Source organism: Mauremys mutica, chromosome 4 (assembly GCF_020497125.1).
Source record: "Mauremys mutica isolate MM-2020 ecotype Southern chromosome 4, ASM2049712v1, whole genome shotgun sequence".
Taxonomy (NCBI): domain Eukaryota; kingdom Metazoa; phylum Chordata; order Testudines; family Geoemydidae; genus Mauremys; species Mauremys mutica.
Window position 1 is genome coordinate 54,039,459 of NC_059075.1, and position 27,632 is coordinate 54,067,090.

A 27,632-nucleotide genomic window follows, 5' to 3' on the forward strand; every position below is an offset into this window, starting at 1 on the left:
TATGATTATTATTGGGAAGAAAGATGAGGCCTGACAGATGTCGCTGTTATTGATTTAGGAAGTATCTTTTCCACTTTCCCTGCTGCTTTACAAGATGAATCACTAAGGGTTACACTGACCCAGAAGGAGGAGGCATGAGCAGAGCAGTCATACAGGAGCCTCAAATAGGCCTGTGGGGGAGACTCTTAGGATCACACCAGTGAGGAGGGTACTGGGTCTGCCTTAATGAATATCCACTTTTCTAGTATCTTCCAGATGCATGAATTTTGGTTTCATAGAAACCTAATGCACTACTACAAGCTAACGTTTTCCAAAACTAAGAACAGGGGTCCTGCAGGAGCTATAGAAGGGGTAGGCAACCGGCGGCACGTGAGCTGATTTTCAGTGGCACTCACACTGCCTGGGTCCCGGCCACCAGTCTGGGGGGCTCTGCATTTTAATTTAAGCTTCTTAAACATTTTAAAAACCTTATTTACTTTACATACAACAATAGTTTAATTATATATTAAACGTTAAAATGTATTACTGGCACGTGAAACTTTAAATTAGAGTGAATCAATGAAGACTCAGCACATCACTTCTGAAAGGTTGCCAACCCCTGAGCTACAGCTTAAGCTGATGCTGAAACTGGCAGCATTGTAGTAATAGCCTTTATTGGAGGTTTAACATTGCTTCCTGTACTAATACATTTTTCTTCAAAATCAGGCATGCATATTTTCTTGTCAGACCAATTTTCTGGTGACGACACGAGACCCCACTTTTCATACATGTTTTTGTTCTCCTTACTGTAATCCCACAGTACTGAAAGTGCAGGTTTATGTTGTGGACTTAAGTGCTTTGCTGAATGTGGGACTTTAGTATGTGCTTAAATTCTATTGTCAATGGGACATAAATCCTTTGTTGAACAGTGATGGACTTCAGCACGTTTAAGTGCTTTGCGGAACTGGGGACTTTGTTCACTCTGAAGCATCTGGCACTGCCAATGTCAGAAGACAGGATACTAGGCTAGATGGGCCATTGGTCTGACCGTGCATAGTCATTCTTATATTATTACAACAGAGAAGAAACTCTGTAAAGTAGCATTCCAATTTATTTTATTTTACAAAAATATAGAGATTTAGACCCCCTGAAGACTGATCCATGCAGGCAGATCCCTACATTACTTCAATTTACTTCAGTGAGATATTGTGTTAAATACCCAAACCTATTGGATCTGACTGAAGGATTGTGGCCTTAAGAATAGCACCATAAGAGCTTCTAAATGATACCTGAAAAAATACATATATATATATATATTATATACATGCACACAAAGTTACCTGAGTGGGGTATTGATTTTAGCACACAGATAAATTTCTGGATGAGCTGTGAAAGAAATCTTCTCTCTCGATATGCCCTAAAATCAGACATAAGATCACAGCATTAATATTTCATAAATGCAGGTTAGAAGTATATTACATCTCTTATTAGCACAAAAGGTTCTAAACTGAATGCAATTTATATCCAAGGTAAGTTTATTTTACTAGAACTGTTTCCGAGAACTTTGAAATCGTACCTTAACTCTTCTGCATCATTTTTGAACAGCAGCAGCAAAACCAAGATTTTTTTTGGGTCAGCAATCATTTTCTCTTACCACCAATCAAAGTGACTTACCAGTTAGCATAGCCAATATTTGTAACTTTACTACAAAGAACTGGCTCACCAATTACCACTTTACCATTGAGTCAAAGAAAGAAAGTGATCGCAGTGCAGGTAATTACTGATGCATCACAGATGTATGCTACATCTTGCGCACTGCAGAATGTAAGTGTTTGGAAGAGTTAATATTGCTGGGTAAGAAATACATAAACTTCTTCAAAATAAACCATTAAGTGTGAGCAAGAAGACTTAAATAATCTCTAAAACCTGGGAGACAGGGAAACATTTATTCATCAACTGTATGGAATGTTAAATGTTCTTTTTCGGCTTTCATCATATAGGTTTTTTTAAGACCTGGTTAATCTGTTAACTGGTGATGATTCAATAAATAACCCCTATAAGCATTTCACATAGGATAATCTGCTGGAATGCTGTTCTATAACTCTCTGCCCAGAAGCAGCACACTATCAGCTGCTGATTTCTGTCACTCTCAGATCTATTTAATTCAAACAGATTTATCTCAGGAATACTAAACTGAACCACTAGCAATGCATTACATGCTTTGAATTCAATATGAAAAAAGGTTTCTATAACATACTGCATTCGTGTCTTTTCATCCATTTTCTCATCATTCTTCTTGATCAGATTCCAAAATTTTCTAAGCTTTGGTGTCCTTTTCAGTTCTTGTTCCAGACGTGCCTGAAAAGGTGAAATGGTAGTCAGCCACCAAAAACAATTATGAACCCCCTTCTATTATACAGGATATAAATCTAGTTAGCAGGAAAGGAAAAAAAAAATGTAGCACCATGCACAAATAAAAATCTAAAGCCAGCCATCCAACAACATGATCAGGTTTCCCCAAATCTATTCTCAACAAGTACCTATTACAACCAGGTTACAACATTACACAAATTAATAATCTACTGATTAGTCACACCTAGATGGTCTGCTGAGAGTCTTTAGAAGAGAATCATCTTCCAATATTCACATCCTAGTATAAAACATTTTTAGAAAATAACAGAAAACCTCACCATCAAAAAAACCTCTGAAAATCTGGTTACTTTTCATTGACTTCATCAAAAGATCTGCAGCAGTGAAGCCCACAGATTACTATCTGGTATTAATTCATAAACCAAAAATAAGGTCTTGTTTAGTGAATTTACTTTTTGTGTGGTTACTTTCAATTGTTTGCATTAAGAATAAATAAAACACCAGACTCTATTGTATATTGACTTTCCTGGACTCTAAAAAGGAACAATTTTTCAAAATACACAAACAATACTTTTTTCCTGAGAAAGATAAAAAAATAGATCAAGTATAAGCCATCACAGACCATTCATTACAATAAGAGACATAATGCACTAGAAGCTCGTTAAAGAAAGTTAAGCTGTGCAAGGATCAATTCCGGGAAGAGAAGCATACAGGAACATAAAAGTGAATGATCATGCTATCCTTAGTGACAATAATTAGAAATAACTCATTTGGACACTCCAAAAGATTTTACTTAATATTGCCTTTATCTCACAAGACGACATAGGTATGTAATAACAAACATTAGCTCAGTATATACATTCAATTAAAAAATCATTACAGTTGCAAAGTCAAGCACTCAAAAGTTAAAAAATGCCAGAAGTAAAGTTTTCCCTGTGGAAAAATAGTATGTGATCATGGACTATCATAATTCATACAACAACAGGGCCAATTTAAGATTTTATGGACCACCTTAATTCAGACATTTCCTAACTTCTAAATTTCTCATTTTGCAATTATATAGAGGGTGTTTTTGCATGCAATTTCCTAGGTTTTTAAAAAATGCAAACTGAAAAGAGAAATTTTATCATGTGGAAGTTCATTGACTCTAACATGGTTCATCTGTATGGTTAGAATCTTTGGACCAACAGCACAGAACTGTGCCATTTAAGTTAACAGATAGTATATAGATTATCATCATCTGTGTGAAATAGCCACTATAGGGAGATTAGGTACACCCATTGCCAGTGTGTTTCAGGGCTACTTGCTGACAGCAGGGGAATAGAGACCCAGGAATCCTAGGTTCTATTCCAGGTTCTGAGGATAGGTCTGTAAGCATTAGATACACTTTCTGTTCCTAGCCCCTCCAGTGTGTCCTTATCCCCGTCTCCCTGTCACCACACAGCTCCTCATACCAGTCCCAGTCCCTGCCACAAACATACACGTCTTGGTTCCTGATCCCAGCCCCCGCAACTCAGCACTCCCTAACTCAATTCTTGCTCTCTTCATCAGCTCTATCCACTAGTCTCGATCACCCCACACCACCACCCCACATTCCTCTGCATTCTAGTAAGGCTGCATTTCAGTCACACCAGCAGGGAAGTATTAACACAGGAGACATTCTCTCTGCTTGCAGTTCATGTTGCCACAGTGGCCCCTCGGCTGCCAGACAAAGCAACTGCAAGGAAGGTCTTTAGCCCCTACAGGTGCAGCCTAAAGCTGGAGAATGCTCCATACAGATGGAGTCTACAGAGAATTTAGCAGTCACAGTAACAGGTACCTACTGAGCATATGTAAACTGAGATTTTTTTTAGAGGTTCATAACTTGGCCAGATTTGAGCCCTTTTCATAGGGACAGCAGAAAGCACATCCCTGACACCAGGGTGATCTCCCCTGACAAATTTCAAGTCCTTGCTCCAAAGCAAGAGGTGCTAGAATTTCTCAAATAATTATAAGAATTTTTTTAAATTGTCAAAACAATGCATTTTTCCCTGAGCTTGTTCTGAGAAACAGTTGATTTGTTTTTGCTTAATTTAAAAATTAATGATAATAATCAGACACCTGGCATGGAAGCTCTCTCAACCCAACTCATAAAAGTTTGACAAAGTTACAAACAACCGAAAACAGGTCTCATAATGGAAAGTATTAGGAAACCTTAACTGCAATAAATGCTACCCCTGCCGCCTATAATACAATTAAAATGATTTTTGCAAGAAGATGCGGTAGGTCAAGTAAAGAGAAAGTTTTGGCAAACATGAAGGAGTTCATTTTTTAAAGAATTGCACAGGATTTTAAAGTATGTGTCTTCCATTAACGTTAATGGACATTTCATACTTAAAGCCCTGTGCACTCTTTGGAAGGTTGTTTTGCCATTTTTTTGTGATAAAATACTTACAGGTTGTAGGCCCATCCACATTGGCAGGGAGATGAGCTGCTGCACCTGACCCCTGATCAAATCCACTTCCTGTTACAAGGTATTAAATAGAGAAGTCAACTTAGAGCATTTAAGATCTGTTTACAGAAATATTAAGAACATAAGAATGTCTATACTGAGTCAGACCAAAGGTCCATCCAGCTCAGTATCCTGTCTAACGACAGTGGCCAATGCCAGGTGCCGCAGTGGGAGTGAGCCTAACAGATAATGATCAAGTGATCTCTCTCCTGTCGTCCATCACCACCCTCTGACAAACAGAGGCTAGGGACACCATTCTTACCCATCCTTGCTAATAGCCATTAATTGGAGTTACATTAGCTATCTTCCAGTCACTAGGTACAGAAGTCGATTTAAAGGACAGGTTACAAACCATAGTTAGTAGTTCTGCAATTTCATATTTGAGTTCTTTCAGAACTCTTGGGTGAATGACATCTGGTCCCGGTGACTTGTTACTGTTAAGTTTATCAATTAGTTCCAAAACCACCTCTAGTGACACCTCAATCTGTGACAATTCCTCAGATTTGTCACCTACAAAAACTGGCTCAGGTTTGGGAATCTCCCTAACATCCTCAGCCGTGAAGACTGAAACAAAGAATTCAAGACTGAAGCAAAGAATTATCTTGCAAGCATATTCCTAATGCCTTTATGTCCGTAAATATTATGGGCTCTACCCTTCACATAAAAAAATATGCACATACTATTCTAGATTTAGAAGATTTCAAGCAGATAAGAAAGAGTTGACCTCTACACAAAGCCATGCTAACACTAACTTTATTATTTTAGGAATTTTCTGTTTCAGTTTGCTTTCACAAATCCTCTGTCAGTACACGACACTTGATTTCATGGATTAAATAGAAAACTTCTCTTACCTAACTATTTCAAAGCAGTGTTGCCAACTTAGCGACTGTTACTAGATTTAGTGACTTTCTGGTTTCCCTAGCAAGAAAATAAGTGTCAAAGTGACCAGTGACAAATCTAGTGACTTTCACTGCTAATTACAGTGACATTCAGAGAAAGTTGTCATCAATATGTATATTCACAAAATCATTCACAAGCAGCTCAATAGTGTTAATAAAATCCATTCCACGTTCTTCTTACTACATTCTGTTGCACACCAAGTCAATGTAATTACGTCTCAATTGAGCATGTCCTCAGAAAGAATCGCATTCCAAGGCTTCTTGGGCTAAGAACATTATAATCTACAGGCAAGCAAAAGAAGTTTGTGGAGGCTAATTGAATACAATGCTAAAGCCAGGAGCACTTTGGAGAAAGCAGCACATTAGCCAGGGCTTGTTTTTACCCAAATGCATTCTTGCTTGCTGCTCCATAGTAGATAGTGCACCCTGTGATGCAGGGAAAGAAGGGTAATGAAGTGCGCAGGGAGGGTGAGGCAAGTTAGCCAGCAGGGAGATCCACATGGATGGAATGAGACACGAGTGGGTGAGACAGGGCCATGTGCCCCAATGGGGCCGGGGGTGGGGAAGGGGGGGAGGGGAAGAGGGGCATTGTGCCTCCAGGATTGAAGCTGTTACTGCAGGATCAAAGATGGAGATAGCTTTATTTCAGTTCCCATTTACTCTTTTCCCTGGCTTGGCCTGGGATTAGCTGCCCAGCTGTTTTCAGAAATGAAACCCTGGAAACAGGGGGAAGGGGTCCAGCTAGCAGATTTTTGTTTTTAAATCTACTTTCTTGGCTCCCTGCAGCACTGAGCTCAGGTCAGGCGAATGCCCTCTTCCCCCTGGTTCTGGGCTCTCCCCCCTTTCACTAACCTGTCAGTTCAAATCCAGGCTGGCAAAAAAGGGAGGCTCAGCTGAAATTAACCAACCCCAGCCAACCTGGGCTGCAGTATATAGAGCGCCCTTCCCAATGAGCTGAGAGGGCTGCAGTTTCCTTCCCAATGAGCAGAGTGCACCCTCCTGATGATGACAGTGGGCTATTTAGTTGCTTCTGGTGTGCAGCAGAATGTAGTAAGAAGAGCATAGAACGGATTTTAACAACACTATTGAGCTGCATGTGAATGATTTTGTGACTATACTTGTGTGCCTGCGTGTGTATAATTCTCTGTTGAATTCTCTGAAAATATTGTTCGGTGACATTTTTGACTCCTTTTGAGTGCTTCAGCAGCTACATCTAGCGACTTTTCAGGGTTTGTCTGGTGACTTCCTGCTATATGGAGTTGGCAATTCAAAGTGAAGATAGACAAGCTCTGACATGACCATCCCAATTACTCCCTCTGCCCAATGACAGTGAATTCTCTCATTTCCTTCCTTCCACTATCCCCTCCACATACCCTAGTAGCACAAGCCTCTTTTGTCTTATGACTCCCATTGCTCCACTCACTGCTTCAGACTTTTCCTCAACCTGATAGTGTTTTTTCTCCACTCATAATAGAAGCTTCTTATAGTCTCCCCAAAATCTGAAATAAATCCACCCTTGATCCAACTTCCTCCTAATGCACCATCTCCAGAATTATTGAATGCTCCATCTACAACTCTGCCCTTGCTCTCCATCCATTTAGTTTTTGCCCTTTCCACTCAACTGAAACTGCTTCACCAAGGTCTCCAATGACCTCTTTCTAGCCAAGTCTGAGAGGATCCACTCTATCCTCGACCTTTCAGACCTCCATAATTTAGCATCTGCCTTGTTAACCACTATTCTAACTAATCTTGTTCCTTATTTCATGTAAGATTCCAGCCTACATCACCTCTCCCAGTTCCTGTCTCCTACCACAAGCACCTTCATAATTCCTTCCATACTGTGCTATGTATATGGAACATCCTCCCCATATTAGTCCACGAATTCCCACCATGTTCTCTTTCAGGTAGCCCTGAAGATCTACCTTTACCATGATGCCTCTGAGAAAAATATTAACTCATAATAGCTAAGTAGAAGAACAACAGAGACACCTAATATTTATGTTGTTTGTTTTCTTACAATATATTTTTACAAAAAAATTAAAACCACCTAGTTATGCATATATCTGGTCAATGTAAACACATTTTTATTACTATTTCTCTTAACCACTCTGTCCCATACCTTCTGGTCATTACTTCTTAGATCCTGTCTTAATTTTATCATAAGTTCGTTGGGGGACAAACTATATTTTACTCCATTTTACAGCACCTAGTGCAATACATGTAGGCTTGGAATCACTAAATATTTTATCTGTAAACATCAGTAAAAGTTGATTTCGCCGTACACACATAACCCGATCAAAAATAATTTGTATCAATAATTGAAATGTACAAATAGGCAAAGTAAGAAAAATGATGCTTGAGAATAATTTAAATTAAAAACTCTAAGGATATTTACTTTATATTTTGACATGTGGACAATTTGCGTTTTAACTGTTATAAAGCTTTAACTTTTTGAATCTCAGTAACTATTGTCATTAAATAATTATTGTCTGACCCTCCCCCATAACATCCCGCAACGGTGAAAATTTAGATTGATTAAAAATTTTTTTTTTTAAATCCTTAAAAATAAACACTGATATTATCCATCAATATTTAAAAAAAAAAATTCTATCAAGCTTAACTACAACACTGAATTTGACTGGGGATTTGTAGGTGAAAGCAAAATACAAATAATGAAAGACCATCACCACCATGAACGACGAGGGAGCAATATTTCAAATAATGTGTGTGTGTAGAAAACTTATGCTCCAGAGGAACCACCCTTTGGACAAAAGCTAGTTCAGTTTCAAATATCCATTGTATGTATCATGCCAATTGCATCAAGTTATGATCTATTAGTTTTATACCACTTCCACTAGAAACTAAACACATACTTTTGTGTTTGCTCTTTAAAACAACTATTAGTGCAGCAATACATTAATAACTAGAACTGGTTAGAAAAGTTAAAAAAATTGCTAAGTCTTCTTTCGGTGTTTCATCAAAATTTCATTTACATGGAAGTTTTCCAACCAGTTCTTAAAAGACACAGTTATAAAATAAAAGCACATTTCCCAGTATAATACAGTTATAAATTTAACTGAACTTAGGACTCCAATAACTAATAGTCTTATGCCATCTTAAGTCTTCTATAGTACACACTCCCTCTCTCAATAAGTGTCCCTCTCTCAACTTTGAGATAAGACACCGCATCCCTTTGCACGCCCTTCCCCATAGCAGGACAGTCAGTAGTTGGAAGGAGGGAGGGGGGAATGGAAGGGTACACCAGGGCCACAGCCAGGGGCGGCTCTAGGATTTGCGCCGCCCCAAGCAGGGCGGCACGCCGCGGGGGGTGCTCTGGCGGTCACTGGTCCCGCGGCTCCCGTGGACCTCCTGCAGATGTGCCTGCGGAGGGTCCGCTGGTCCCGCAGCTCCGGTGGACCTCCCGCAGGCATGCCTGTGAGAGGTCCACCGGAGCCGCCTGCCACCCTCACGCGGGACGCCGCCCCAAGCGCACACTTGGTGCGCTGGGGTCTGGAGCCGGCCCTGGCCACAGCAACTACCACAGCCTTCCCTGCTGCTCCCAACTCCTGAGGATAGGAATTTCAATGTATGTCCTATTTAGCAGACTCACTAATTAAATCAATCTAGCTCTCACCTGGAGCAGTACAGCCATATAGAAAATATTCAAACATGTTCAGCATAACTTACTAAACTGTTGAAGCAGTGATCAAGGAAGAGCAGAAGGACTGTCTGTTCATGCAGAGACAGTTCACTGTCGCTCTCATCTAATGATGCTTCCAAAATACATTTGAAAAAGAAAGGAAAGTGCTCTGGCTTCTTTTTGAATGTCTAGGAATAGAAGGGAAAGTTGTATTTTCAATTAGCTCCAGTCAAAACTATTTACTGTCTTTAAAAAACAAAACAAAAACACACACACAAAAAAATGTAAGTAAGTTCTTAACAAAATGCACACATGAAAAACATTGTGGCTGATTCTCTGCCCTACTTTGGTCCCTTTATGCTTCTTACACAGTACAAATAGAGCAGAGATTGGCCATATCTTCCTGTTCCAGAATTCCCATGATGTGCAGGAGTCCCCAGGGGCAGAGCACTGGCTGGCTTTGACACACACTCTACCCAGTTTGTGGCACAGGTGGTGTGTTGGGGAGGAGGTATGTCAGAATCCTGGCAGGAATACTCCATGTTCTGGTTAGGCTCAGCTAGCCGAGGATCCCGTGGGACTGTTACCAGCTGGTACCAGTTAGATCAGCCCCCACACCACTCTAACCTGTGTTCAGGCCCAGTCAGACTACCAGGGAATCAGGTGGATTCTGACTAAAAAAAAAAGTCACAGCTGTTTGGTGGTCAAAGCAATGAGTCTTGCTCTAGCTCCTACCCCACAAAGCCACCATAACAGGGGCACTCAATTATCTCAGCAGAGAAAACAAGGCTTGGATAATCATGGGGACCAGCCGCCCCTCCAGAACAAGACTCAAGTACATGGATAGGAAGGTGCGAGGAGGCTTGCACCTGTCGCTTCCCATGCAGTACCTGTGCTGATACAGAAGCTGCAGAGACCTGGGCAAACGGAGTCACTCATCCATGCTATTCATCTGGCCTGTTTCACTAACACTAAAGTAATTCCCTTCCCTTTCTCTTGTAAGAGCAATGTAATGGGCACTATTAAAAAGTAAACTAACACACTACTGACTTTACTGTACTGTCACCTGCCTATACTTGGAATGTATTGAGGTACAATGAGATTTTTAGGTTTTTTTAGGTTTTTTTTTTTTTTTTAGAAAACATTGCACATGGTATATTTTTACATCTAATCGTGATCACTATTTCAGCAATGCTTAAAAGGTCTATATATTATATATATATATATATATATATAAATAAAAATAAATCAGTAAATCATATTAGGAGGAAAATGTGCCTCTGTTCTAAGGTTTGCATATTATATTTCTGCCTAGATTATATTGCTGATACCTGCTTATATATATTTAAAAATTAGAGGTTTACTTAAGAAATGGTATTCTGAAGGAGTTACTAATAAGTATATTATACATAAAACATTTTCAGTTTATATAAGCTACAAAAATATACTCAGAGGTTTCAAACAAGAAACTGACAGAGATAAAATAGTTGTCCTACTTCCAGTGATATATTTCTACATATACAAATGTAATTTCCTCTCAGCATCTTTTTTCTACCACCAGAAAAAATCCTTCACTAAATGCCAGACTTTCTGTCAAGTGCCAAAAAAAGAGGAACATATCTGAAATGCAAAGGCATTACACAGTAGAACAAATGATTTCATATCAAAGGAGAAATCCCTCTGAAAAGAAATCTTTCATCTGTCCACTGCTTTTCTCAAAAAAAAAAAAAAAAGAACATAACTGTTTAAAGCACTCTGGCAGACAACCTCAGAAAACGCACCATTTACTTTTAACATTGTAAGCTCTGCTACCTTCCATCACTTTAAGTGGGCACAGTGTGAAAGCTGCAACTTGTGGATCAAAGTCAATGCAAGCTGTAACTGAAATTGGTTACCTCCCACGCAGGTACATTTTCTCTGAACTTCTCATTCACCATACAGCAGATTGACATTAAATAGGCCTTACTGGACACCTCTGGAGAATAGTTCATCCACAGGTAATTTTCAAGGTACTGGCTGTGAAGAGTGAAGAGAAAGAATTTCTCATTAGTTCCCACCACCCACCTAAGCTGTCACTTATCTGAAAAAAGCATAATTAGCTACAGATTTTTTTTTTAAATCCATCTTTCCAATTTGTGAGTAGTTCCTAAATTAAATCTAATCTAGGTCATTGCAGCAAAACTTATTGGATAGGCACAGTATATGAAGAGAGATGAATTACTCACTTGGAGAACTGTTGATTAAAGAGTTTTTACATGTACTAGGTGGTCATAATATCATAAGCCTGGACACTATTTCAGGTTGATTTTCCAGTAGAAGAGAATAACTCAATCTACTGCATATGATAAACACTTCAGACACTTCTTCTAGTACTTAGATACAAATGCCAGCTTTCCCTCATGAGAGAAAGCATTATGGCATAACACCACATTTTATAAAATGATTATTAATATACATGTTTTAGTTGATAATAGAAAATGACTAAGCATCAGCAAAGATTATACCGGTACATATAAAGTGGTCTACAAAGGCAACAAAATGATGTAGTTCCACAGGGCAAGCAATCTAAAGTAATTAACACATTGGACTGAATAAGACCCCAAATCCTAATTTGCTTTTGCAACTGCAGAGCCCACAAAAGCTCCATGAGCTCATTTTATTTATTTACAGCAGTTCTACTCCAAAACCATAATGCCTGAACACCACACACAAACATTAATGGATTTAACCTCACAACATCCCCCTGGGAAGCAGGTAAGTATAATTATACTAGTTTTACAGATGGGGGAAACAGTCACAAAACAGTTAAGTAATTTTCTCAAGGTTACACAGAATATCAATGGCTGAGTCAGGAATAGTAATCAAGTCTCCCTAGTCCCAAGATTTGGCCTTACTTGCCCCCACCCCCTTTCAAAGATTGCAACTCAGATTGCAACTCATCTGTGGTTTGTGTGACAACTGGACTCAGAGGAACTATATTGGGAAAGAAAGGGCATACTCGGTTTTCCTGTAATGTCTTAGCTGGGAGGCTGTTTTTTTCCTTCTTTGACTGATAAGCTAAAGCCCTCTACATGGAAACAACTCTAAAAATAGAGGTCAGTCAAAAGAGATGAATCACGGTCACTTCTGACAAAAATAGGCCTCCACTCTTGATGGGAGCCATGATTGGATGCTACAAAACAGGCAACCTCCAATTCTCCTAAATCCTTCATTCCTGAGGGGAGCATACAAGGAAATTCTGCATGATGAACCACATGGAGGAAGACAGAATATTTGGAAAGTTTCCACTGGCTTTTCTTTGAGAGGGCACAATATGAGCCCAGAGTAAGTACTTAAACAAACAAAGTCACTAATAGTTACAAAAATTACTCAAATAAAATAAACCACTATAAATTAAACAAGAAACAGTGCTCTCAGTAATTCTCATTTTTTTACAATATATGAAATCAAATTTTTTATTTGTAAAGAAATTACTTAAACTCCAACTAATATGTTAGAGTGTGGTCTGCAGCTTCACAAATCCATACCTTGCTTATAATTGAGAGGTAATCTAAAGCCCTTTATAAAAAATAAATAAGTCTTGAAGTATTACAGTTTGAATAAAGGAATGCTGCCTATTTAATTTGCTATTGTTATTAACCACTTTTTCATTCCTACATTTTTAATATTTTGAGTAACTTAACATGGAAGTAAGTGCTATCAGTACAAATATTTCATACACACATCCATCTGACAACAAATTTCATGTTACCCATGGATATTAGATGAGCTATCCCAACAATTTTATAGAATACAAAAATAAGTTTTATAGCATAAGGGTATATAGTGCTGCACAAGAGGAGAGCAATGCCTTAGCAGTAACTTCTCTGCCCGAAGGGACTTGCATTCTAAGGACAAGGTTGGTGCACCACAATGCAGTGCAGAAATGGAGTGGCACGTGGCCATTCTAAAGACAGAGTACTAATCCTGCAAACCTTCCATGTATAGCTCATTGGGAGTTGCACATATGGACAGTTTGCGCAATTGGGCCCAGGGTATGGAGAGTGGTCAGCCCCAATAGATGGAGAGAAAGCCACACATCACTCAGATTCTCCTGTGAGCTTTGAAGATTCTCTGGTTCTTGCAAAGGTGCTTGCCCAGTCATCCTCAACTTGTAGAATGGTAGCTGATGGGGCTCAAGGATAGGGAAATATGAAATGTGCATATGAAGATGGAAAAGATTGAGGTGCTGATAGGACATGGAGATGGGGAGAGAGAGATAGAAAAGACCCGGGGTTTAGGGAAATAGTGGGGAGTATATACTGACAAGCAGTATCAGCACGAAGAACCTCTAACACAACTTAAAGAATGGGGGATTATTGGAAAGATTAAAACAGTGCATACTACAGAATACAATAAAAGCTGTGTTATCCAGCCTTGTACCAGCCAGAAAGCTCTATAAACCGGCATTTCTAATCTTCATTGCAAGTCTGGTTTACAATCCGGTTGGCGCGAGGCCGACAGGCTTCCTACCTGGCTCTGCGTGGCTCCTTGGAAGTGGCGACATGTCCCTGCTGCTCCTCGGTGGAGGAACGGCCACGCAAGGTTCAAAGTGCGGGAGGAAGCTCGGGGCGGGGACGCAAGAGGGGGCTCGGAGTGCCAGATCCAGGGGGCACTCACCATTGAGCTGAATCTCCTCATGGGTGGCTCCCCGCAAGCAGCAGCCCGTCCCGGCTGCTCGTAGGCAGAAGTGCAGCAGGGGGTTCTGCACGCTGCCTCTGCCTGCAGGCACCGCCCCTGCAGCTCCCATTGGCCACGGTTCCTGGTCAATGAGAGCTGCGGAGCCAGCACTCGGGGCGGGGGCAGCACACAGAGCTGCCTGCCGCGCCTCCACCTAGCAGCGGCCGGGACAGGTCGCTGCTTGTGGGGAGCCGCCCAAGGTGAATGCCCCCCGTATCCGGCACCCCGAACTCCCTCCCACACCCAAACTCCCTCCAGCGCCCCAGCCCCACACCCCCTCCTGCACCCAAACTCACTCTCTCTTAGTTAACCAGCATTTTTCACTTACCAGCACCCCCAATTACCCCATCATGCTGGATAAGACAGCTTTTACTGTATTTCTTTACAAAAGGTATCCCTGCCAACTGGAAATGAAATAAGAAGCTACTTAATCGTCCTGGTCAAAACCAGAATTGTATTTGATGTTGTCCTCATATCTTTTCAAATACAAAAGGGAGGAAAGGGGAGAAAATGCCAACATTTAAAAAAAATGAACATTTTGTTTCTAAGCTTATCCTACTTTTTCAATAAATGGTCCCATTTGTATATCACACTCCTTCCCTTCATCTCTTGCCAGCAGAAAAAGGGATAAAAGCTTGTGTTTGACAGAGGTGAAGGGACAATTTAGTCCTGGCCAAGTGCCAGCTCATGCTATCTCCCCAGTAGGTGAGCCAGAGAAATCAAAGTGAAATAAAAGATTAATTTACAATTAATGTTGGCATTTCATACATTTTCTTTTTTGTGTGGTTTATATTTAATCCATTACAGTGAAACTTGAAAATAGTAAAGCAGACTTTCTTAATCATTTCTAAATATCAGATTGCCGTCTCCTATCAGGTGAACAAAGTCATGCTACTGTCCTTAAAATGCACCATACCTTACAAATGTTGCACATTAATTATGTGCCTGATCCAAAGACTCCCACTGACTTCCATGGGCTTTGAATCAGGACTTGTAAGATGTGTCCACAATTTATCACTCTTCTCTGCATACTTGGTACTTCTTTTCAATGCTCTATATTTATTTACATTACAAATTCAGGATCATGAAACAAGACCTTCTAAAAAGTGTTATCCCACATCATATCAAGTTTTCTGCACTAAATTTTCCTATTTATCTCATTCTGAGCTTTAGCAGGTGTGGATGGACGAAGTATACTACCTTGCAAGCTCCTGTGTCTGACCTTTACTTTCATTGGTTACTATAGAGAGTTAAGTTTTATTTCACTCCAAAACTTACCTAAATTCAAGCAGCATTATCTTTCTAATGGCAAACCTAAAAAGGAAAAAAGGACAAAAAGTGAAACAGAAAAGAAAAACTCTCATGCTTATCTTTAGTCTAGATGACTCAGAAAAAGAAGCGTAAAACTTTTCCTTTACTTCGTGATTTGTTAATAAAAGTTGTACTCTTCTTCTAAAGCTTCTGTACAACTTTTCAAATATTGCCTTGCAATGACAGCTAAATGGATCCCAAATTAACTTCAGCACCTATTCTTCAAAGGCAATGGATTAGATTTTAAAGGAATCCCACATGAATTCACTGTAATAAAAATCTACAAATGATAATTTTTAATCCAAATGATTTTGGTTATTTTATAGGTAAAGGGGATTAAAAATAAAGCAACTGTAAATCAAACTCTGATGTCCTAGATTTTAAAATCAGAGATCTCCAGATCTCAAATTTGCTTCCAGGGATGTTAACTTATACGGATTCCATGAGCCTTCAAGGATATCAGTTGCTGCCCCCTCTTCTCTAGATACAGTCATGGAATGTTGTTTTTAACCTTACATAATCCTTTGCCTCATCTTCTCCATTTAACATTAATGTGCACATGAAACATTCTCTTTAGCAAACTGTTATTAGTAAACTAGGAAAAAGACATGAATAAGACAACCACCAGAAGAGGAGGTCTCCCTAGCTGTCAGCTCCTTTACATATCTCAAACAGGAATACATTGCAGGGAGATCACAGAGGGTAGGAAGGAGAGACTCATCTCCACACTGACTGGGAACTGGGGTTGGGGGGAACGACTCTAAAATTAACAATCACTACAAAGACCACCTTACGCTACGACAAATCACATAAAGGGAACAGAGAATGGAATGCAGAGAATGATTTATTCACTATATCAGACCTTAGATCATAATTCTAGAAACGTTGTCATAAAGAAAGCTTACATTTAATCTCTGAAATCACATAAGTCAGCCAACAGCCATTACTACACTTTTCATTCATTTTCTAACTTTAATAATATGAAAGTACTTTAAATTAGCATGGATACATGTCTCCAACATATTCTAAATAATAAAGGAGCAACATTGTACTGACCTTGATTTGACAATTTCTTTTATATACACTTCTTCAATAACCTATTGCAAATGATATATTAAAAAATTATATTCATTAAGAGCTCATACTTTTGGATGTATTCATTTTTATATTCTAGACATTAAGGTTTCTGAAATCAGAACTGCCATTAACTAAATGCTCTATGTTTAATGACACTTGAGGAGTCCTCAATTATATCAATACTACCTTGCATCCTTATTGCACTTTTCCTCCACAGATCTTAAAGCGCTTTACAAAAGTGGGTAAGGTCTCACAGGAAGTCTTTGGCAGTGCTCAGACTAAACCCAGTTTTGAAACTAACTAGTAATTCTGGGTAGCCAACTTGAGACATATTAAAGAGGCCTGATGTTCAGAAAGTATTGCGCAACTGCCCTCAGAAATTCAGACCCCTTTAAGATCTTTCAAGTTGGGCAAACACACACACAAAAAGAGGTATCCAAAACCACTAGAAACTTTTGAAAATCTGGGCCCCATGACTTGTATGCTAGACGATACTGTAACTACAGAACCCCCGCAACCACACACTATATTTTTCATTATTTTTGCTTCCTTTAAACCAAGAATTGAGTGGTAGGGCTGTCCCTGCAAAGCACATGGGACCTGCCCGTAATATTTCATAAATATTACATATTCCATCTGTTTGCCTTTGTTATTGTGCTGTTTATAAGGAGTTAATTCAAAAAGGGGATAGTTGCATGTAGGCAGAAAGAGAGACAATAACTTTATATGCCCATCTCCATAAACACTGGATTGACAGTGCTAGAGCCATCTGCTATGATGTGATGGCCAGATCCCACAACTGGGCTTGTGAAACACATTTCTTCAGGAACGTCACAGCCCTGTAAAGATTGTGAGGGGATCAAAAGCCTCAAAGTTTTAAAGACAGACAGGAAGAGGGAAGATGGTAAGAGTGGGACAGACTGCTGGGGAGGAGACTGAACCCCAGTGCCCAAAGGCAAAGGGGGTCTGGGATAAGTTAGGCCTACATCTCTTTAGGTAAAACTGACGTGCATAGGCCTTGTATTGTGTTAAAATCTCTTTTTATTTTTATGCTTTGTTTTGGGTCACTGGTCACAGCTCATGAAGGGAAGCTTGCAAGTAGTCAAACCCAGTCAGCCCTGCTAAGCAATCATGGTTGGTGCATAGGGTACTATAGCCCAAGGCATGGTCTATGATTGGTAAGATCATAGTATTCCACTCCAAGACAGGTGAAGGCAAGACACCTCTAAGGGTGGTACACTCTAGGAGCGAAAAGGGGTCAGAAGTACAAACGGCCCTCTGAACCATGAGTCCCTATAAACGTCACTGGCTGCCAACACAACAACTTTGTTCCTTCTCTGTGGAGAATTTTGTATTTAGAGTGTTTAAGATTATACTGATCATGTTTACATGAAGACAGCCAGGATAGATCTACACTGCAATTAAACACCTGCAGCTGGCCCCTGTCAGCTGATGCAGGCTCGCAGGGCTGGGCAGGCTACTGGGCTGTAAAACTGCGGCATAGCTGGAGCCTGAGCTCTGGGACCCTGTGAGTTGGAAGGACCAAACAGCCACACCACAATTTTACAGTCCTGTAGACTGAGAACTGCGAGGCCAAGTCAGCTAAAATGGGCCAGTTGAAGGTGTTTGCTTGACACTGGAAGTATGTCTACACTGCAATGAATCAGTTTCATAGACCTGGTGCTTCTGTAAATGTCAGAAAATGCTAGTCAAGTTTACAAAGAGAATCTAAAATATTAGGTCTCCTGAGCATGTATTCCTAAATTTCCTTGTATAACACTAATAATAAAAATATTGGTAATACCTATTTCTTATATAATGCTTTTCACTGGTGGATCTCAAAGTTTCACAATCTTTTAATGCATTTATTCCCACAACATCGTTGGGAAGTAAGAAGGCATTTTATGGATGGGGAACTGAAGCACAGAGACAAAGTAACTTGGAAGTCTACAGCACAACAGGAAATTGAACCCATGTCTCACATGTCCTAGGCCAGTGCCCTAAGCACTGGACAATCCTTCCTCTTAGTCTATGCCAGGGATCGGCAACCTTTGGCACACGGCCCACCACGGTGCTTACCCTGGCGGGCCGGGCCAGTTTGTTTACCTGCCGTGTCTACAGGTTCAGCCGATCGCGGCTCCCACTCGCCGCGGTTCGCCGCTCCAGGCCAATGGGGGAGGCGAAAAGTGGCGGCCAGCACATCCCTCAGCCCGTGCCGCTTCCCGCAGCCCCCATTGACCTGGGATGGCAAACCACGGCCAGTGGGAGCCGCGATTGGCCGAACCTGCGGAGGCAGCAGGTAAATAAACCGGCCCGGCCTGCACTGCCATGGCGAGCCGCATGCCAAAGGTTGCCGATCCCTGGTCTATGCTATCACTACAAAGATGATCTGATGCATCAGAAGACCCAGAACATTAAGGAGTCATCTAGTATACAATTATAACAGGCACATGAGCTAATTACAGCTCAGTTTCAATTTATTTATAGTGCAGACAAGATCTTAACTAAAGCCCTAGACATGTTATTGTGGAATCTATTGTCATTAGATCCACTGACTCACCTGTAGTTGTTGGGTACACAGAACCAACACTGGGTTTGGATTACTCCTGCCAGAATTCTGCACCACCATGTAATGCAAAATTTGCGCAGAACTGATGTTCCCCACAGATTTTATTTTTCCCCTGCAGCATTTGTGATTTCTACCACCCACTGACAGCCCCAGCCACCTGTGGCTGATAGAAGGAGCATGATTATATTGTGTTAACCTGATAAAATATGCAGAATTTTGCAGACCTTTAAAATATCGTGCACAGAATTTTAATTTTTTTGGCATATAATTCCCCCAGGAGTAGTTTTGGATGCTCTATTATGTCTGATCCTGCAAACGTGTACTTAACTTTACACACAAGTAGTCCTACATAAGAAACTAATGTTGCTGACAATAAGAAAACTGCAGCCCTTCAACATGGTGAAGGCAAAGTCTCTTGTCTATCTCCTGCTCTTATGTTAGAAATATTATTGGACAGAAGCTGACTTATGTGTACTTTGATCACATCAGGTGAAGAGCTGGAAGTAATCTTGAGAAAATTATCATGGAAGAAATGGTAGCAAGTCATCATAGTAGAGGACGACCAGTGAGGAGAGAATTAGCTGATGTGTGACAGATTACAGGGTGGTCAGTTGCTGAGCATGCAAAGTTAGCAATGGATCGAGAAGTCCTCAGAAAATTCTATTACGTCACCAGCATTCAGATATGAATAAATGGATTTACTACAAATAAACAGGAGGGACAGGGATAGCTCAGTGGTTTGAGCATTGGCTTGCTAAACCCAGGGTTGTGAGGTCAATCCTTGAGGGGGCCACTTAGGGATCTGGGGCAAAATCAGTACTTGGTCCTGCTAGTGAAGGCAGGGGGCTGGACTCAATGACCCTCAGGGTCCCTTCCAGTTCTAGGAGATAGGTATATCTCCATTTATTACTACTTCCTAGTCCTACATAAAGTTAAGTACATGCATTTGCAAGATTGGGGCCTTATTAACATGCAAGTGTATTTATCAATAAAAATCAGAAAGATTAGCATGATAAAAAGTTAACTAGGTTGTTTTGGGAAATTTTCAAGACAATACAAAAAAAATAGAATATCAACATTAGTTGCCTAATACCCTACCTACTAGGTTTTCTGTTTTGTGTCTGTAGTAGGGTTTCTCTAGTGATGAGCTCCACCGGAGGGGGCGGGGAGGGGAGAGAAGAGGAGGAGAGACGACAACATTCTTACATACTACTAGCCAAGAATTTTTTAAACATCCGTCACTCTATTACATCCTGTTAATACCAATGCAAGTAATAACCTAAGTTTTTACCTTTGAATCAAAAGGTAATTTTTTCTTCACATGTGGAGCCCAGTACTTATTTGCCAACTGTAAGGGAAAAAAAAGTATTTTCATTAAACATTTGGACAAAATACACAATCATCTAAAATAGATACAATGTAGTTACATAGTGAACCAAAACCACAATGTTTTTATTCCACATGCTAGCTAAATTTAATCTCCTAACAGATATACCTAATAAAAAGGTGCCATTTAAGTCATTCACTGCTCCGTAGATGATGTGGGAAGGCTCAAGTCGGATGAAAAACTCCGGAGCATGAGGACTGCGTGTTTCTCCTAAATCTTGATGATGGGACAGGAAGGGCAGGTGGGCTCCCCACACAGTATGCATTGGCCACTGGCCTCCACTCAAGCAGATATTCTAAGACCTCCTGAGAAATTTCACAAAAAAAACAGGAGTACTTGTGGCACCTTAAAGACTAACAAATTTATTGTAGCATGAGCTTTCGTGAGCTAAAGCTCACTTCTTCGGATGCATAGAATGGAACACACAGACAGGAGATATTTATACATACAGAGAACATGAAAAGGTGGAAGTATGCATACCAACAGGCAGAGTCTAATCAATTGAGATGAGCTATCGTTAGCAGGAGGAAAAAAAACTTTTTGAAGTGATAATTAAGATGGCCCATAGAAGGTGTGAGGAGAACTTAACATAGGGAAATAGATTCAATTGGTGTAATGACCCAACCATTCCCAGTCTTTATTTAGACCACAGTTAATGGTATCTAGTTTGCATATTAATTCAAGTTCAGCAGTCTCTCTTTGGAGTCTGTTTTTGAAGTTTTTTTGTTGCTACTGTGCTAATAAACGATGGTCACATAAATACCACCCTATACCGGAAACCCACTGACCGCTATACTTACTTACATGCCTCCAGCTTCCATCCCGGACACACCACACGATCCATTGTCTACAGCCAAGCTCTAAGATACAACCGTATTTGCTCCAATCCCTCGGACAGAGATAAACACCTACAAGATCTCTATCAAGCATTCTTAAACCTACAATACCCACCTGCTGAAGTGAAAAAACAGATTGACAGAGCCAGAAGAGTACCCAGAAGCCACCTACTACAGGACAGGCCTAAAAAAGAAAATAACAGAACACCACTAGCCATCACCTACAGCCCCCAACTAAAACCTCTCCAGCGCATCATCAAAGATTTACAACCTATCCTTAAAGATGATCCCTCACTCTCACAGATCTTGGGAGACAGGCCAGTCCTTGCTTATAGACAGCCTCCCAACCTGAAGCAAATACTCACCAGCAACCGCACACCATACAACATAAACACTAACCCAGGAACCTATCCTTGCAATAAAGCCCGATGCCAGCTCTGTCCACATATCCATTCAAGTGACACCATCACAGGACCTAATCACATCAGACACACCATCAGGGGCTCGTACACCTGCACATCTACCAACGTGATATATGCCATCATGTGCCAGCAATGCCCCTCTGCCATGTACATTGGCCAAACCGGACAGTCTCTACGCAAAAGAATAAATGGACACAAATCTGACATCAGGAATCATAACATTCAAAAACCAGTGGGAGAACACTTCAACCTTCCTAACCACTCAGTGACAGACTTGAAGGTGGCAATTTTGCAACAAAAAAACTTCAAAAACAGACTCCAAAGAGAGACTGCTGAACTTGAATTAATATGCAAACTAGATACCATTAACTGTGGTCTAAATAAAGACTGGGAATGGTTGGGTCATTACACCAATTGAATCTATTTCCCTATGTTAAGTTCTCCTCACACCTTCTATGGGCCATCTTAATTATCACTTCAAAAAGTTTTTTTTCCTCCTGCTAACAATAGCTCATCTCAATTGATTAGACTCTGCCTGTTGGTATGCATACTTCCACCTTTTCATGTTCTCTGTATGTATAAATATCTCCTGTCTGTGTGTTCCATTCTATGCATCCGAAGAAGTGAGCTTTAGCTCACGAAAGCTCATGCTACAATAAATTTGTTAGTCTTTAAGGTGCCACAAGTACTCCTGTTTTTTTTGCGGATACAGACTAACACGGCTGCTACTCTGAAACCTGAGAAATTTCAGAGGTTTCAGGATATTCAGAAAGAGCCAAGGGATTTCTGTTGAAGGCCTAGCACCTCCTCACTACTCCCCATCTCCTGATTCAGCAAGATTAATGAGATATGCTGCCACAGGCTCCATGGTCATCTCTGAGCAAGCTTCATTTTGAATGAAGGAGGGGAGGATCCACTGGACAGAGCAGAGCAGGAATTCACATCAAACTGCTTAAAACCCACCTGTTTCATGATACATTCCAATTACACTGAACCTTCGGTCACAGTTACGATGTTCTGTTTATTTTGTACCATTACAAATTGTTTTCTTGTAAGTCCCTCAGGTCAGAGGACCTATTACTTTCTTGGCAGAGACCTTCCTGTTGTACAGCAATATATTCCAACACTCCCATACAATGAACTTGAAAAATCCACTCCCCTACAGTAAATAGACAACTTACTCTACAAGTTTCATGAACACATGCTGAGTCAAAAACTGCAACTAAAACTTAGATTGACCTAGCTATGTCGTTCAGGGGCATGAAACCATGCACACCCCTGAAAGACAGATAGTTAAGCTGACCTATGTCCCAGTGTAGACACCACTGGGTCAATGGAAGAATTCTGCCTTTCTAGGGAGTGGATTTACTACAGAGACGGAAAAACCCCTTCTGTTGCTGTAGTAAGCATCTACACCACAGGGGCACAGCTACAGCCCTGAGGTTGTAAGGGCTTGTAACATAGACATAGCCTCTGTTGTTGCCACTCCTTGTACCATCTCCTTTCATAGGACACGTGCAGGTTTGCTAAGTGTGCATCCCCACAGGCTACGTCTCGGGAGCCACAAAGCAGCAGCAGGGGACAAAAATTATGCAGGGCAGTGGGCATGATAGTGAAGCGGTGACTGTCAGCGTTCACTCAGTCTCTGTTCATTGACTGTGGTTGATGTAGATGGGATGGGAGATGGAGGCAGGGATGAGGACAAGATTTTACGCATCAATGGAGCTTTGTATAGAGATGGCTCATGCTTGGCTTTGCAGCTGCTCTTGCAAAGGAATTGTTCAGGAGCCCTAGCTGGAGGAACAATTGGAAGAGGTGCACCTGAGCAGCCAGGACATCCTTCTTAGGAGACATAAACAGTCTTCAGCTTTCTGCCTTCTGCATAACTGGCTGTGAGTAAGCAGTCAGTGCTTTGAATTTCTCATCTGTACCCACTGTAGCTCTCTTCACAGGTCATGTGCTTCCTCGGTGGGTACGGAGCTCTGTGGGATTAAGGCTGGAGAAGGGACCAGAGTCTGCTGTGCAGTGTGATTATTTCAGATGCCATTGCATGGGGGGGGGGGGTTTGTTGTAATGTTTTCACTTAAAGAAGAACGAGATTTTAGTCCTTGTAGTTATAACAAAAACCTTCCAAACATGACCCAAGTGTGAGACAAAGCTGCCGTGTTGAGTCTGCGGACAGACAACTCAGTGCTCACAGCATCGCCACGTATCACGTAATTAACGAAACCCAGGCCAACCCTCCGTTAAATCACTGTCCGGCGTGCACTGTGTCGAACTGCTCCGAGGCTGCACACACCGTGCCCCAGGAACCAGGGCAACGCGCTGCCTAGGGACGCCCCCAAGCCAGGAGCTCAGCGGGATCAGACACTGCGCGGCCAAGGGGCTGACCCGCGCTGCACCGGGACAAACGTCACTAGCCCCTGAATGAACTGGCCCGGCCGGGAGAGCCCAGGGCAGCTAACGGGCCCGGCGGCGCACGGGGCGGGGGCGGATATTCCCCACTCCGGCCCCTCCCGCCCTCACCTGGGTCACGAACTCCGCGTTGATCTGCGCCACGGTGGGTGCCACGATCTTCTTGGGCTGAAGCGAAGCCGCCGCCGCCGCCGCCATGCCGAAGCGCGTAGGGGGTCCCGGCGCCTCACTCACCCCGTCTCCTCCCGGTAACCGGTCTCGAGCCGCGAATGTTCTGTTCTGTCCCCCCGCCCCCGAATGGACTCTCCCACCCAGAGCCTCCGCCAGCCCCGCTGAGTTACTCGCCTCACACCTGGCGCTTGCCGCTTGGGTCAGGAGAGCGGAAGTTTAGGGAGAAAACGGAAGCAGAATTGGCGTCCGGGTCATCATAGAATCTCCAGGGCTAGAGAGGCAGACCGGCGAGGTCATAGAGATCGAGCGCTCGTTGCTAGAGCGGCAGTCAGTGGGAGACAATGCGTTGGCTGCACCACCTGCTGGGCACTCAATGTAACTGCAGCAAGATGGTAATAGGCGCCCTCCTCCCACACCCTCTACTCTTTTTTGGCCAGGTGAGTCGGCTGGGATCCTGTGCTGCTGTGGGAGCCAGGAGGGAGTGTGGCTGTGATGGGGCACCATCCCATTATACAGCACAGCTCAGTCTCCTCCTTGCTCACACATCCTGCCCTGTGCCCCAACCCAGAGATTGGGGGCAGGTGCTGGGGTCGCCCTTTAACCCCATCGCACTATTCCAGGCACCAAAAGTATGAGGGGTAAGCAAGCGGTGCCCAGGGAAGAATATCAGTAAGAGAGACAATGGCAGCTCCTGACCCTGGTGCTGCAAGGGAGAAGGCTCTCTCCCCAACCGTGATAAGGCATTGCCTAGGGACCAAGAGGCTAGTGATACCAGCTGTAAAGAGGGAACAGAGCGGCAGGAGTGACAGAGCTCAGCTACCCCAAGCCTATTTCCAAACAGAGCAATTTTCATGTATTATTAGTGATTCATTTTTCTTCCGCACCTTCTGCCGACATTGCACTTGCCTTTGCCCACAGCACCAGCCCACTGAGTGGTTGGATAATGTAAGAGTTTAATGAATCATTAACAGCAGCCAACTAAGACCCAGTGCTTCAATTCGCACTTTAGAGGCTCATAGTTATTGCACTATAGGTCCCCAGTTCAAATTCATGTATGGCCAAACAGTGTCAGTTATACCAGCAGATCTCTGTCATTGGAAAGATATAGAAATACTACAATATGGAGGAAATTTTACAAGCTCTAATGTCAAGGGGACAAATTCTCCTCTCAGTTATGCATGTACAGCTGTGAAGCACTGCCAAGGAAGTGCTATTCCTGTCGGGTTTTGGAATTGGGTTGGACAGAACAAAGTCTCCAGCAGATTGGGAATTCATGGCACAGAATCTGGCCCAGGCACTTCCAAGTCTTTGTGGTCAAAGTAAATGTATCTTCTCACCTTTTTATATATGCTGTACACTATTTTGTGTTAATGGCTGTGGTGTTAAATTTTATATTTTAAAATACATATTTCAATGTGCCAACACTAAATGCAGGATAAAACCAACTGTGCTGGCATCTTAAAAGGTTGTGACATTAAATTGTATAAGATTATAAGCCTATTTCCTGATTTTGCATTTGTAATATGAAGAATATAGAATAATAAGAAATAGATAGTAGCTTGATATAGAACAGTGGTAAATTCACCTCTAAAAAAGTGAAAAAAAAAACAAAACACACTTCTACTGATGACACAGGAATTGCATGTTATCTGAGCAACTTAAACTCATAAAGCTATAACTTTGAATTCCCTTATGGTCTTAAATTAAATTTCAGGTTATTTTTAAAAACCTCATATCACTACATTTATTTAAATTTCAGTCCTACTTCTTCATTTTAGATTTTACCATGTACTACTGTACCCCAGAGCCAGAATTATCCTTTAGAAGTGAATTATTTCATTGTCATCTCATTGCAAGTTGCTCCTGTTCCATCATTCATTTAATAAACCTCATATCCTATCTCTAAGAGATCTGGAAACATAGCAGGACTCCTAGATGTTATGGTAATACACAGTAATAATGTAAGATCCCTAATTTGACTTCAGATGTTCAGTAAAATTTTGTCTGAAATATATAGCCAAATATTGAGTCTGATTCACATTGAGTAGTATGTTATGATGTTCTGCACTAGTACTTTGTAATCTACCCCAAGTAAAGGACAGAGCAAAGCTGTGCTATTCCAGGAGCAAATTAGGGACTGAATTGCAACTCTGAGGGTCATAAAATGATCCCCCCAGCTCCTTGGAGGCCTTTTTCTGACACAGCTTGCTTCCCTTTCTGGTACTGAGCAGCTTATTGGGGTGGGCTGCACAGCCCAGCCTCCATCTATTCCCTTCTCTGCCCTTTAGGATTATCAGACCACTGGCAGCTCTCCCCTCACACTGCTGCCAGTGATAGGGGAAGCCTGCACAAGGAAGTCCTTAATGACATATATATATATAATGAAACTAATGATTTTTAGATGATATGAGGTTTTTAATACACAAAATAAAATACTGCTATCAAGAGTGAAGCCTAGCTGACAATCACCACAATATAAAACTTTTTCAAGTCCAATATGCAGTAATTGGGTGTCAGACTTAGAGAACTTGGAAAGATGCAATGAATTATGGATACAGATATAGATGAATATAGTGCAATAGTAGATATATGCATGGGAATTGGCATGTCTGCCATTTTCAGTTACCACAAATACGTGCAGAATATGTATCCCTTGCAAGTGCCTAAACCTCATTAAATGGAAGGCAATTGAGTAAGGTAGGATAAAAGGAAATGCCCGCTTTACCCATCACACTGGGTTCCATATTATCCCACACAATTCACCATTACTTAAAGTAACATGACAAAATTGTACCAAAGATGTAAAGAAACTAGGAATCTTCCTGGTGGGTAAAAAGGGCCAAGAATAGTGAAATAATTATATGAACCTGGGAATCCTGCATACACAGAGTCCTGAAAATGGTTTTCAGCAACTCATTGCAGATCTATGGAACAGAATTTTATAAGACTAACTTGGGGGAGCATATATTTCCCTTCTCAGTAAACAGATAATACTGTGGCATCAAGACATTCTAATGTAAACAATTTATTTTTCTAAAACCACTTAAGATTAATTTGATTTCAGTTCCTTTAAAATAAAGTATGGTAGGTGGGGAGAGTGATTCAAAATGTGTATTATGTTTGCCGTGAAGACACAGAAGCAGACAAAATATTTTCTACACAGCAAGCAGAAGACTTCTGGGATCAGTATTTTTCCACAGCAACAACTAAAGGAAGATGTGGGGACGTGGAACCTGCAAACACCAATCCCAGCCACGTAAACCGCTTTATCAGTTGTCTATACATTGGTAGTTTTTGTTTCAGTTTTTAAAATACCATAATCCTTCAGTGGCAGCAACAGAAATCC

At 41.3% G+C, this 27,632-nt stretch overlaps 1 protein-coding gene across 1 annotated transcript in view; it reads right to left on the reverse strand.

Annotated features, from left to right (window-relative positions):
- AQR (aquarius intron-binding spliceosomal factor) overlaps window positions 1-24,405 on the reverse strand; it is a 98,134-nt gene extending 73,729 nt beyond the window's left edge. Inside the window, exons 1-9 of the mRNA XM_045015775.1 lie at window positions 24,227-24,405; window positions 20,347-20,403; window positions 16,466-16,506; window positions 15,377-15,412; window positions 11,275-11,395; window positions 9,427-9,567; window positions 4,784-4,852; window positions 2,237-2,337; window positions 1,320-1,396 (exon numbers count right to left, since the gene is read on the reverse strand). Coding sequence (XP_044871710.1) covers window positions 1,320-1,396; window positions 2,237-2,337; window positions 4,784-4,852; window positions 9,427-9,567; window positions 11,275-11,395; window positions 15,377-15,412; window positions 16,466-16,506; window positions 20,347-20,403; window positions 24,227-24,313 — 730 coding nt within the window. The 5' untranslated portion in view covers window positions 24,314-24,405. The remainder of the gene's footprint in view (window positions 1-1,319; window positions 1,397-2,236; window positions 2,338-4,783; window positions 4,853-9,426; window positions 9,568-11,274; window positions 11,396-15,376; window positions 15,413-16,465; window positions 16,507-20,346; window positions 20,404-24,226) is intronic.
- Window positions 24,406-27,632: the final 3,227 nt, after the last annotated feature.